Source organism: Pyrgilauda ruficollis, unplaced genomic scaffold, assembly GCF_017590135.1.
Source record: "Pyrgilauda ruficollis isolate IOZ18807 unplaced genomic scaffold, ASM1759013v1 scaffold1, whole genome shotgun sequence".
In the NCBI taxonomy this organism is placed as follows: Eukaryota; Metazoa; Chordata; class Aves; order Passeriformes; family Passeridae; genus Pyrgilauda; species Pyrgilauda ruficollis.
In genome coordinates, this window is record NW_024508100.1 from 3,591,721 (window position 1) to 3,606,032 (window position 14,312).

At 44.7% G+C, this 14,312-nt stretch overlaps 1 protein-coding gene across 1 annotated transcript; it reads left to right on the plus strand.

Annotated features, from left to right (window-relative positions):
• Positions 1 to 556: 556 nt before the first annotated feature.
• Positions 557 to 13,899, plus strand: LOC121365273 (neuropeptide-like protein C4orf48 homolog). The gene is made up of 4 exons (XM_041489366.1): positions 557 to 636; positions 813 to 970; positions 7,747 to 7,835; positions 11,557 to 13,899. The coding sequence occupies exons 2-4, from the start codon at positions 847 to 849 to the stop codon at positions 11,620 to 11,622; spliced, it is 279 nt and encodes a 92-aa protein (XP_041345300.1). The 5' UTR covers positions 557 to 636; positions 813 to 846; the 3' UTR covers positions 11,623 to 13,899.
• The last annotated feature ends 413 nt before the right edge of the window (positions 13,900 to 14,312 follow it).

Below are 14,312 nucleotides of genomic sequence, written 5' to 3' on the forward strand. Positions count from 1 at the left end.
AGTGAGTAGGTTTTGGCTGGGCTCTTATCATGGTTACCCTAAGGTGATGCTGTGCAGGATCTGTTTTTGTGGTTGGTCCATGTGCCAGGGATGCTCTTGTCCACAAGGCCTCATTTTCAGTGCAGTTAAACAAAGACCATAATGGATTCTTCCCCAAAGTACAGGGTACCATCAGCAGGCCCTGCAACTTCATTTAGCCAAGCAAACTTCTGAGTTTTTCTCTCATTTGATGCCTAGCAGAATGAAATCTCACTTTAAGTGAGTTACAGCTAAAGCAGGGGATGGGAGCTGTGTTTTTCAGCACAGTCCCTTCGGGAATAACAGCAACAAACACAAAAATTGCCCAAGACTCTCTTATGTGGGTAGCAGCAGCCAGTGTCTGCCAAGGAGAGGGCATGACCTTTGGGAGCAGAGGAGTGCAGCAGTGACCACCCATCACATTGTGGTCCCTTTAAATCTTCTTCTCCACTTGGCAGCTCCAATTTTTCAGTGTTGCTATAGCAAATCTCCATGGCAATGACCCTAATCAGGGAAGGGGGGATGCTGAAGGGGCGCATGCTCGGAGTGGCTGCTGGAGCCTTGCCTCTCTCTACAGTTGCTCCAAGGGTCTGGCACACAGGAGAGGAGAAGGATCAGGTACTGGGCAAGCTGGTCCTTGGGGTGCACCTCGGGCCCACGGCGTGACTGGCAGCGGTGCGTGCGAGTGGGTTTGTGTGTGCACGGGGTCTGGGCTCATCACATCTCACCCACTTCTTTGTGAGGAGCGTGCAGGGAGCAAACTGCTGCTTTTTCACTGCTTCTCCTCGTTGCAGGCAGGGAAGACAGCTTGAATTATTGACGAGAGCAATGGCGCTGCCGGCCGTGAGGAGCGAGGCGCGGGTGGGAATGCTGCTGCTGTCGGTGCTCAGCCTGCTCAGCGCCAGGCTCGTGGGCGCTGGCCAGGACTCCGGGAGTGCCATCCCTGCAGAAAGTAGGTACCTGCTGCACCCTGCCCTGCCTGCCTTCCTCCACTGCCCCCAGCAGCCACATGGGCTCCCTGCTCCAGGGGAGCCTGGTGCTGTCTGATTAATGATGAGTTTGTGCCATGCCAGCAAAGCACGTGAAAACAGCGGTCACGGAAACAGCATGCAAGCAAAGGATTAGTAGTTATTTAGGAAAAAATGCTAATTGCATACTCTTAATTTTCATTTGAGCTTGTGCTCAAGCTCTTTGTTTGTAGGTCTTTTAGATCTGCTTCTTGAGAGTTTCATTTCACTAGATTTAATTGATATACACGGATTTGCCACAATACCTATGATGTCCTTACTAGTCTGAGTATTGTAAGAAGAAAATTTGTGTGTATTTCTGCTGGGGCATTGCATCTTGCTTATTTTAGTATTTGGTTGGAACAATAGGTCAAGTTCAACTATCTTGTAGCTACGACAAATCAACACAGGGGATGTTTACCCAAACTGTGCATTTGGAAAGCAAATATAAATTTCTGAAATCCCGCAAACCTAAAAAATTAATCAATATGACAGACTAGCTTGAGCACATCACAGAGCTGGGAGCTCTTGAATTTGGATCACAGCTCTATATGAGTTTCCTCTGTCATTTTGAGTAAGTCTCTAAACTTTCTCAGCTCCAAAATGAGGCAATAGTTCAAAGCTATTAGGGGATGGAGTCAATGTTCTCGGGGTGTTTTGGTGACAGCAAGTGGGAAATAGCCACTCATTAGAAACATAAAATGTCCTCTGGGAAAAAAAACAACAAAGAAAGATAATTGCATAAAAACAAATCTCTAGTTCTTAGTCATGCTTACTTTGTATCACAGATATCTTTTTATATGACTATCAAAATATTTAATACAAGGTCTGATTTTGTCACTGCATTTTATTAGCAATTAATTCCGTTAGATGGAACTTAGATGTTGAATTTCTTTCTTTTTCCATTATCTTTTTTTTTTTTTTTTAGGGCTAGGTTTCGGTCTGTTCTAAACCAGATCTCACTGCTATTTTGTGTGTCTGTTTCCCAGGAATTCATTAATTCTAATAAGTTTTGTGATGAGCAGTCCATTTTATCTCCTCAAACAGAAAATCAGGCCTGGAAAATAAATTGTGCATACTTTTTGTGTGTCTATGTTAGCAGAGGCAAGTCAACACATTTGGGAAAATGTATACAGGAGTTTCTTTTTCTGCTTGTGTAGTGAAAACTCCCATTTGAACTGTAAAACAAAACTCTTGGCCAGGGTTTCTGACCCAAGTCTCACAGAATTATAAAACCATCGAAAGGTGGGAAGGGCCCTTTAGAGCTCATCTAGTCCAACCCCCTGCCATGGGCAGGGACATCTTTAACTTGATCAGGTTGCTCAGAGCCGAGTTCAACCTGACCTTGAACAATTCCTGGGATGGGGCATCTACAACGTCTCTGGGCAACCCATGCCAGCACCTCACACTCTCACAGTAAAAACTTCTTCCTTAACTAGTTTAATTAGACCCTCTTTTATTTCCTTGACCTATCACAACAGACCCCACGAAAATGTCTGTCCCATCCTTCTTACAGTGTCAGGGAGTCTTTTACCATCTTATTACCATCCTCTAGCCAGGATGGCTAGAGTCCCTTGAATAGCCTCCACAGTCCCTTGTGGAGTCCCTTGAACAGCCTTTGAGGAAGATTCCTTGTCTTGTCTTACTCCTGGATGTAAGAGTGTGGAATGAAGGGCAGGTCAGTGTTTCTGTGGCAATGTTACCCAGAGAGACACTGCCCCATCCCAAGGAGCAGAGGCTGTGAGCACTGCTACAAAAGCATAATGCTATTTCTGTCTGAGAATAGGCCAGGAGCAAGGCTGCCAGCTGATCAGTGAATTGCAAATTGTTTTGGGCTGCTGCAGGGACAGAGTTTTAAGGCCACAAGGAACTCCCCATGGTCCTTGTCAACCACTTGTTGGGAGAGTGCTGCATAGCTGCTAAGTGCTCCAGACACTTTCCTTGGCCTGTCAGGGCTCTTCCTGATGGTTAACCTGTGAAACTCTTCCCTTAGGACATGGTGGATGCTAAAGGTTTGCGTGAGATTGCAGAACCAATTGGTTAAATTCAAGGGAAAAAAATCCCAGAAAGAGCTGTTAGATACAGTGGCATTTCTTCTGGCTCAGGGGCTGCCTTAGCATGTTCCTGAGACCTGGGAGGGTCTTTGGGAGTGCATCCCTCCAGACTTGCCCTGTTCTCATGCTATTCCAAGGCACCCGTTGCTGGCCATGAAGGTGTAACAGTGCCCAGGGATGCGCCCTCGCATGGGGACATGACTGTGCCAGTACCCTGCCAGGACTGAGCCTGGCACACTGGTGTCCATGAGAAGAGGCCAGTTCTCTGTCTGGAAGACAGAGCTGACTGTTCCAGAGTGGAGCTATCCCATGCTCTCAAGGCTTGGGAATGCTCCCAGACTTTCAATATTCCTCAAGCAATGCAGATTATGGGAGACTGGGCACTGGGTAGGGCACTCATTTTGGTGTGATCTAGTACAGACACTCCTGGATCCTTTCCCTCTTGATGCTCCACTGGCTACATCTCAACAGGAGCTGATCCCCGTGGGCACTGACCCTTTCAGAGGGCACTGCCTCTGCAGCACACACTTTCCCTATTGCTGCATTTATGGCCTTACTGTCAGCCCAGACAAACTGCTGGGTGTGAGATCCTGGATGGCCCAGAGGGGTCTCCAGTGCATGTTCTTAACAGGGTGGACATGGGCCATATTTAGTGTCCTTCTGCAGGGCAGAGCAGTGTGGGGCTCTGTCACCCTGTTCTTCTAAGTTCTTCTAAGTTCTTCTAAGCCTTTTGATGTTTACATTCTTGCAATGAACTTTCTCACACACTTTATTTAAATAACTGTTTTACATTCTTTTCTGGAGGAGGAGAAATTTGATGGACTATTGGTTTGTCCAGTGTCATTGGAGAGGTGGCACTGTCATCCTCCAATCCACTGTCACTTTTGAAAATCTATAAATGTTAGAGTCAGAAATTAATCATCCTTCTTTTTACCTTAGAGATTCCAGTGTCTGCATAATTTTATTTTGTGTCCTATAGTGACAGTGCTCGATGCTTTTCTCTGTTCCCAGGTGTGTGACGTGGCACGGGCAGCACACCCTTAGCAGGAGCATTCCCGCATGGACCACACAGTCTCTCTCCCACCTGGTGGGAGGAATGTGTCCCTCCTGCAGCATCATGAGCAGGACAGGGGCAGCGGTGTTCCGTACAAGTGTGGGAGGTGCAGGAGTCACAGGAGAGGAGCATGAGAGTGAGTCACAGATCTCTTCAGCAGTGCAGAGAGATCCTGTCCTGTGTGAGGCACTGAGATCTGGCTCGGGGCACCATCCCCTGCTCTCTGCCAGTCACACAGCCAGGCACAGCTCTTTATGCATAATTCTAATTAGCAATGATTAATTGTGTCCTTATACTTTATTTACAGCACTTAGCATATGCAAAAGACTGATCAGGTTTGAAGTGGTGCTACTAATACTCACAGATTTTTTTCTTTAAAGTTCTCTGCAAACCGCTAGAAAAAAAATAAGTAATTTCCCCAACCTCCCACTGCATTTATAGCCCAGATCACCCACTGTGAAAGCTAAAATATGGAATCTGAAGACCAGAAGCTGGTCAGTGTTTTCATTAGCCAAGGTGCATGAAATACAAAGAATAAACACCAAGTGTATGCAAGGGAAAGTAAATTATACTTACACACTGCTTTCAGTCCCAGGTCTTCACTAAGAAGCCATGAAATATACTTTTTTTCTTCCCCCACTTCTCCCAAAACACACAAAGACACATACAGTCTTCGTGCTGACAGGATCCATTTAAAGAGTTATAGCTGGCTCTTGATAATTCTCATTATGTTAATCCACAGACCTGTTAAGTCTCCCTATGAATGACAGTCTGTTTCCAGCTGTCAGCAAGGAATTAATGGCACTCTGCTATACTTTGCTATGATGTGACTTAAGATTTGGTTTCATGACTGCTTTAAGCTGATGTAAGCCTCTGCCCTTCTCCTCTCCATAACCCGGTCTCCTCTCCTTGCACTGTTTCTTCTCCTGGCCCCAGAACTTGGGCATTCAGAATCTGCTCTGGGGGCAGAAAGGTCAGTGCTCCAGCTGATGGAGGAGCTGCATTGTCCCTCCTCCTGTGAGCAGGTGGAAGTGTGAGATGCCATAGCCAAGGACAGAAAGCACAGTGGGATTGCTTCTATTGGCAACAGCACATATTTATATTTTTTTTTTTGGTAAAACAGATGCTTAGACATATTTCTGCTGGAGAAATATCCATGGGCACCTTGCTGAAAATATTATGGGCATGAAGAGAGGTCAAATCCACAGAGATAGGTCAGCTTAGCAGCTCAGCTCTTCATTCTGGAAAGCAGACCAAGGCAGAGAGTGATGGAGAACATCAAAGTCTTAAGTGGGACAAAGTTGGTGATTATTTAATAACTGTCTCTTCCACTGCAAAAATTAGAGGCAGGAAATGAAAGCGGCAGATGTCAACTTTCAGAGCAGACAGGAATGGTATTTTGTTCACTCAGTGAATAGCTGAGCTGTGGAATTCATTGCCACAGGATGCTGCAGATGACAAAAGTTTCTGTGGATTCAGGAAGCAACAGTGCAAATTAATGTGAGAAAAATTAATGGAGGGTTTATCAGATGTAGAAACACCAGCCAGACACAGGATATCCTCCAGCCTCCTGGTAGGCTGGAAGAACATTTCTAGACACTTACTCTTGTATCTTCCTTGAGTATCTGCCATCGGCTACTGGCTCCCAGCAGGCAGGGATGCTGGCCTGACACAAAGACAGCAGTGAACCCTCCACCACAGCCCAAAAACGACATTAAAGAGTGAATGTCCTGTTCTGTGGTGAAAGTGGCTGCATGTGCTTTCTGACTTTGGGGGGCAGTGCTGTGTTAGGAGCTTTGCAGATGCTGATTCAGGACAGGCAGGTGTCCTCTGTGCCACCACCCTTTTCCTACAGAAAATGCTTTGATACAAGGGCAGCTGGTTTCCCAGGACTGGCAGAAGTGAAATAACCACTTGACATGGTTGTGCCATTCCACTAGTGCCTCCCTGTCCACAAAGGAGCACTTGGCTGTCATAAATACCAGTGAGTGATCCCAACCAACCATCCCATCACAGCTTTCACAAAGCCCTGGGAAGACTTCCAGTGTGACAAGCAGAGACAGATTATGGAATGCATGGCTCTCCTCAAAAGTGCTTTCTCCCCACTGCAGAAGCAGGAGACATTAATTTATCACCTGATTTTTTTTTTTTCTCCTTCAGGTTTTGCTGTTGAGAACACTTTGGTGCTTGTCAGCACTTCAGGGCATGCAGCACCTCCCCGAGGTGGAGCCAGGGCAAGGTGTTTCTGAGCAGCCCAGAGCGAGGGGAGGGAGCAGGGCATGACACCGAGAGAATGATGGATTTGCTGACAGCAGTCTGAGCATGCAGGTTCTCTCTAAGGGCTCTGTTTCATGCTCTGAAGTGGAAACAACTAAATTACTTGCAATACTGAAAGCAGAAGGGGGTTGAGTATCTTTAAAGTGTGCTCAAAACCTTCCTGTCACTACTTCTGTGCCTGGAGAGGCAGTCTTTGTGAGCAATGCTGTTCTGATAGAGGTGGGGACTTAGCATCTCCTCACAGCTTGGGAATTAAATCCCTAGCTTGATCCCCAGGTCTCCCTGAGATGCCACTTGCACTGAGGGGAGATGTAGAAGGACAGGTGGGAGAGAAACTCCTCCTGAGTAGATCAAAACCCCTCAGAGGCTTGCTGAGGACTGGCAAGCACTCTGGCTGCTGCCTTGCTCCAGGCACAAGTCAGAAGGCAGTGCTGGCAGCAGGGTGCCAGGCACAGATGGGTGCTGCAGGGCTGCTCAGCAGGTCCCTGGCTCCAGAGAGCTCCCCAGCCATCTCAGCAGCAGCTTTGCACCCTCTTTGCTTTGGTAGAGCAACACAGGTGGCTGCATGAGGACAAGGATTTCGGCACTCCCCCCACCATGGGAGCTCTGTGATCAGTATAAAATGTCATCGTTTCCCCATTCCCCCTGCATCTCCTCCCGTGTCTGCAATTTCTTCTTCTGAAAACTCACACATCACTAACTTCAAACAGTCAGAGATTGGTGCAGGGTGAATCCTGGCAGAGCAGAAATGCCCAGGTTCAGAAGTGAGCCATTTTAGCTGTCAAGTCCCCTCCTCCTCCACTCTCTGCCTTTTCCCTGCCCTGCCCCTCTGTGCACACACACTGGCAGCAGCTGCAGAGCCAGTGGGATGCTTTGCATTCCTGGCAGAGAAAAAATACAGCAGCAGGTGAAAGGAACCAAATACAGATCTGGCATTGTCCCTCGCCAAACTGCTCTGTAAGAGCTCCTGTAAAAACAGACCTGGTTCCTGAACCACTGCAAACTGCTGTTTTCAGTGTATCTGTTGAGAATTAACCCGTATCTGAGAAGGGGTAAGGATTTCAGTTCGAAGGGGAGAGGCTGGGGGCTGAAGCAGCAGGCAGAGTCAAGTCTGGGCCGTGTTCAGAAAAGCCCACCCAGCAAAGTACTCTGTGGTTCTTGCCGATGCTCTCACACTCGCACAAAGACAGACACAGGCAGGCCTGACTTTGCACGCACGCAGGTGTGGGTGCCTGGTAGGAGCTGGAGTTTCTCCTGGCAAGTATTCCTCCTCTGTACTGCCAAATTCCGGCTTTCCTGCTGTGACAGCGATGTCCCCTCCTGCCTCTCTCCGCAGGCCGTCCCTGCGTTGACTGCCACGCGTTCGAGTTCATGCAGAGGGCCTTGCAGGACCTGAAGCAGACGGCGTTCGGCCTGGACGCGCGGGTAGGTGTCCTGCAGGAATGCTTTCCCTCAGCCTCCATCTCCCGGCAGCCAGGTCTGCCCGTCTGGCTGCAGCAGACATGACATCTCTGCTGACTCACTCCCATCCCCGCAAGTAGGTTTCTAGCAAGCACAGATCGTTTTTCACAGGCTGCAGAGGTTCAGTAATGATCATCTAGTCTGACTTCTTGCATAACAGCCTAAGGAATTACCTCAGACAGTCCCTGCACCAAAGGGAGAGGGAAAGAAGATGTACAAAGGAGAGGGAAACAAGACAGATGATTTACTCTCTGCCTCACACCATTGCTTCCAAGCTGTGGACTGAAGCACACACACACACCCCTTTGCTCATGGATTGATGCTTTGTGGAAAACGAGAAGCACATTTTTTCATGCATTTATCACAGCACACAGGGGATTCTGCCACTTCACATGGCAGTCCCCAGAGGTCTCAGTGAGCAAAATGAGGGTGTGTTAAATGTCCTGATTTTAGTAATTCATACATGTGTGGGTTTGTAAATATGTGCAAACTGGCTGGGGTAGGATTTCCACAGTAGTTCTGCTGCTGAAGTTTGCAAGAGGCAGGAGGTCTCTCTCCTCTAATAAACCCCTCTGTGCATGTCTTGCCCTACCTCTCCTTCCTTTGAGCAGGGCCATCCCTCTTGGCAGGTGAGGAGGTTCCTTGCTCCTCTGCAGTCACACTCAGCTCAAATTGTCATTCCCAGCAAAGCCAATTAAAGAGACATAAGACAATTATGTGTCTCAAACCATAAGGCATTTTTATAGCTTTGCCTTTGGTTTCTTGTGACCTTGGGCAGCTGTGTCAGGCCCTACACAGTAAAGTCGGAGTGACTTCAGCTTTCTTGAGCTATCAGTAGCAAACTGATTAGGACAAAGTTCTGAGCGTGGGTTACATTCCAAAAGTTTCCCATGCACTTGAGTAATAATAAATAACTCTTAAGTGGCAAAGTGTCAGTAGAGGGGCTTTACCTCCAGCAGCTGTGCTGGGCTCTTCTGGTGCATAGCAGAGTTCCACTTGTTTGGATTAGGGTCAGCTGAAATGTTTTGTACTTACACATGACATGTCGAGACCAGGTGCAATTGCAGCTGTGCTGGTTCTTATACTGTCAACTTTACTGGAAAGTTAAAGATTTTTTTTGAATGCAACAATTGCAGCTGTGCTGGTTCTTATACTGTCAACAGGCTTTACTGGGAAGTTAAAGATTTTTTTGAATGCAGTGGAGGCAGCACAATTCCTTAATCCCACCCACAGAGGTTTTCAGATGTGTCTGTGATGTCTGTTCTATCTGGAGGGTGGACTGAGGGTGCAGCCCACCAGACAGCAGTGCTGCCTTGGGAGAGCTGAGGCAGAATATAAGGGGAGGAGCTGGTGCCAGGGTGCCACAAGATCAATTTCTGTTTCTGTGAGGACCTGGACAGGCCTGACATGCCAAGGCATGACTGAGACAGGTCCCAGTGTTACAGAGCAAGGGCATAGGAGCTGTGTATCAGAAAACCAAACAGAACCAGTTGTTTGTAGGATTACCCACCCTTAGACAACTGAGCTTAACACTACTGGTAAATAAAGGCTGTATTACTGTACACCTTTCCCAGCCTTTGGATTGATACTCCAAAGGGCTTTCTATCAGAGATGCTTTGGTTAAACACAAATTATTGAGAGATGCAGATATACTAAAGTGAAATACAGCAACCAAGGCCCTACAAAGGCCCCCTGTGGCCTTCTCTACTCTGACAGGTAGAGCTTCCATATCCTTACACCACTGCTGATGCTTGGCTCATGCTGACCAGCTATAATTTCTCAAGTTTGACACACAAATAACTTCACTGAATAACTCCTAAGTCTTGGAAATTGTTGCTACAAGGGTAAGCCCCATGCAGGATTGCTCCTGCATATCAGGGAGTTTCTAAGCCAATGCCATCAAGGCCATAATTCATTTTTGTAATTGATACCGCTCTTTCACAGTCTTTCAGTTTGCAACTGAGTGCTCCCAGAGCTGCTCTTCCTGCCCATAAATAGTCCTGAGTGATGCCCAGGCAGAGTTTGTGGTAGCAGTGACAGCTTGTTGGCATTACTGTGAAATCCAATAAGCCTGTTTGATGTTAAGATGATTCTATGATTTCTCCTGGGCTCCCAACAATGGGAGCATTCACTCATCCAAGATTTCATTGTGCAAGCAGGGAGCAGCGTTGAACAGCGCCTGCTGTTGCACTAAGCTGATAAGTGAAAGCAGGCAAGGAATGTGAACAAACCCTCTTTAATGCAAAGGTGGATGTCAAAAGTTTGAGTTGAGGAGGATATAGGGCTGGGGAGGAGAGGGAAAGATGTTGTGAAACAGCCTGTCCTGCACAAGCTTGGAATCTGAGAAGAAGAAGTGAATAACAGAGAGTGGGCACTGCTGGGGGACAGAGGCACTGCTGCCCAGGCCAGGCAGGAGGGGACAGGACCCACACAGAGTGCCCAGCTTCTCCTTTGGAAAGTGCCTTGGTTAATTAGCCCTTTGCTGTGTCTGCTGTGCCAGGAGGTATCAGGACAGAGGAACACCAGCAGGCTGAAGACCTTGTTGTTTCACAGAGCTTTGAGATAATTTCTTAACATGTGGGTTTCAACCTCTAATGGGTTTTTGCAGTGTAGATGGGAAACTCATCCACAGTGAATTTAAGCCCACTAAATTAATTTTTTCTCCCCCCAAGAAACTCTTCAAAGCCAGTCTGCAAACTTGCTTGAGGGACCACAGACCACAGGGTAAAAACCACAAGATATGCTCAGGAAGAAATTTCTCTTCAGGCACAATTGCACTTGCTGGTGTGAATTCCTTGCACCAACAATCTCGAGTCTCATGAGAAATTGGCTTCTGAAATGATGGTGCCATGCAAAAGATTCAGCCTTTGTTTCTCCAAAAGTGTGACAAGAATCCACAAAATATTTAAGTTATTTGATCACAATTAAATAAATGATACTTGAATATCCTTAAAGATCTAAAATTATTTTTTCCCCCTGTATACAGAGGAAAAAAGCTTGGAAATGCTTTTCCACTAAGGAAAATACAACAGCAAGCAATTTTAAATTATGTATATTGGGAATAGTTTTTAAGCTTTTGCTCGAGTACTGATAATAAAGCAACTGTCAGTAATTTAACTCAGATTGAAATAGGAACCACACACTCAGACCTAGATCTGCCTTGGAAGATTATGAGTTTCAGACAACAGGGTTAGACTGACAGCTGGATTCAACTCAGAGTTGTTCTAGAGAAACAGCAGTGTAACTGAGAGCACAGCTGGCTCCTCAGCACTTGCTGTCTGGTACAATTAAATTATACAGGACTGAAGGCATCATCAACAGGAAGCCATCAATCACCCGGAGGAATTAAGAGCAGTGCAGTTGAAAGTGGAATTTGTCGCAGCGCTTATAAAGGACACTTTAATAATTTTGACTGCCTACTCCCTAGAAGTTAACTGTGAAAATTAAAATATTCAAACATAAAAATGCTCTCCCTGCATCTCAGTTCTGAATATACTCATTTCACTTTTTCTGGATGAAAAACCAGCACTAAGAACTATGATTTTTCACTCAGCAGAGCACCTTGGTTACAGCTGTGCAGAGGGATTAGATCTAATCAATTATATACTCTTTTAAAGCAATATATTCAGTTCTTTGATTTAATGGATTTTTGTTTGGGTTTTTTTTTTTTTTTTTTTTTTTTCAGACAGAAACTCTCCTCCTGAGGGCAGAAAAGAGAGGCCTGTGTGATTGCTTTCATGCAATACACTGAAATGAGCACTGGGATTTGACCAATGGACATATATTCATTTTTAAAATGCTGTTCAGTAAATTACAGGAAGATACAGAGTGCAAGTTGTGCCCCACCATAAGGAAAAGCATTTTTATCAAAACAGGTACAGCTCAGATTATTTTTGCTTTGTTGTGGTTTGTCATAAGTCTATGTGATATTGCATCTGCTGAAATGTCAAGAGAAGAAACAGTGCCAAAGTCTTGCTTATGGATTTTATGCAAGGACAGAATACTGCTTTTTTGGTATTTCAAGCCAAAAATTGACCTTGGACTCCCAGGCCAACCTCTTGGCTTATGTGAATTGCCATAGAGCTGTGAAAGTCAGTGTAGTCAAATTTTTTAATGTATTTATAGAAGAATAACATGAAAAGGAAACTCCTTTGCCATGATGCATAGATAAACATTTACAAACAAGCAGACTTGGCATTATCTAGAAATTAATAGTTATCAATGACTGCTTGGCAGTCCAAGGAAGAGATTTGTTCCCCAATTGTATCAATAGTCCAGTGCACAGCAAACACAGTAATCTGTCTGACAATTTTGATTTCTTCAGAGCCACACAGTAGCTGTGATCTTTTTGGAGAGATTTATTAAGTATCTAATGTGATCAGTAACATTTGTAATCACATGAATACTGCCTGGCAGTTGAACTGATTGCGTCTGCCAAAATCTTCTGGAGAAGTGTCTTTCATTAAGCAAATCACATGCTGGATTGAACCACTCAAAGTGGCCTCTACAGAGAGTTTTGGCAGAGAGTCTACACAATGCCTGTCTGCCCAGGAGTCTCTTGTAAACTGTATTTTGGGATAATAATACTTAATAAATACTTAAATTCTACCAAAATGGTCCTTAGCTCTTGCATGGACTCTGCACTCTGAACTCTCTCTGGGTGGGTTATAGTGCTGATGTTATTTGTATTTCTGCTGCAGAGACAAGAGAGAACAAACCAATGTAAGCAGTGTAGTCGTAGTAGTAGACAATAAGATTGTGCCTTGTTACTCTTTAAAAGAGAATAACAAATCCTTTCTCTTTTTGGTTTGTTTTTTTGGTGTTTTTTTTTTCATTTTTTCTTTATTTTGGGAAGCAGAACAGAAATGGCCCCAGTGGAAAGTTCCTGTTGATAACAATACATTTTTCATTTGGCTTAAAATATCATCCCCAAAGTAGAGATTTGTGTATCAGCTCAAGCATCTATATACTCAAAAATTAGGCTCCAAATTTTTTATACAAACAAGAATATTGGAACAGGATCAACAAAAAAAGTCATTTTCAAAGTCATTTTACTAATTCTTTTCAATACGTCTATCTTTCCACAAGAGGCTGGTGTTTTTGATATTTTGCTCTCAGCCTGCTCAGTAAGTTAGGATAGAAGCTACCTGTATGTTTCCAAACTGCTTCTTTCCCATTTTGTCTACAACATCAAACACATGGAAATAGGGAACTTTGACCCACTGCCTAGTTATTATTTCATGTGCAGTCCTACTCAGTAACACAAAGGAGCATGTTGCCATATATTCTGCCAAAGTTGTTAGAAAGGCGTGTGGTTGTCAGCAAGGAAAACCTTCCTTGCACCTGCATTTCAAATGAGAAGTCTGTTTTGTCCTCTGTAGTATTCCAGCAAACCCCTTTAGAGGTCCTTGGGACCTGTTTTGTGTACAAGAGAAGCAGCATGACACAGCAGCAGCTCCCTTCTGGTAGCATCACGCTGCACTGTGGCACCGTCAATAGAGCAGCAGAGGTTTTCCTCATAGACCAAATTTTATTGTACAAAGAAAACAGTAGGATTAACACAACTTCCTTGAAGAATACCAGCCTTTGGCTTCTTTACTCCCACTTATATCTGGACCAAAGTAATGCACAGCTTTTGAGCCAGCTTTTTGCAGAGATGGAGCCCCAGCACTGAACGTGTGAATTTTCCAGCACAGTTCCCCTTTTCAGGGGGCAGCATGTCTATGGTTTGGTATTGATATTGTGCATGCTTATTCTGCTGGTACCCTAAAGAATATTGCAAAGTCCTGTTACAAGAATTGGGGTTTTTTGTTCATGTTCTCATTTCAGAAAAATGGTTGCTCACAGTTGAGTTTTGATATATGCAGCTTGTTATAATAGAAAGGTGGAATGAATGACAAGTGGATGTTGTCTGACTCCCAAAGGGATCAGAGTGACACTGCAACTTTATGGTTGTAACAGAGTGATTGTTCTGTACTTCTCTTTGTCTATAATACAACACAATAAAAGGGCAAGATGCATTATAGTATTTGTGTGCTTTGTTTCTGATTTGACAAATTGATGGTGCTTATACATTAATTAATGTCTGTTCTTTAGTTAGGCAGAAAATACACAGAGAAAATATGCTATTTTTAATACAAAAATAAGAAGACCTTGCATTTGGGCTAAATGTGTTAATATATTCTAATTTGCTGAAGTAGAAAATCCAACTCACTCATTTGAAATAAAGGTACAGCAATGATTTTGTGAGTTTCTTTAAGGACCCCTTACTCTATACTTTGTGGTTTTGATAAAGTTCCTTATAATTGCAGATGGCATGAAGAAAAATTTGAGCTAGATAGTTTGAATTTATTTTTGCTCAGGAAGTTAATTTAAATTCAGAACCCCTTGAGTCCCCACTTACTAGAAGAAACCCTGTATTTTGCAGAAGGATTTAATTGC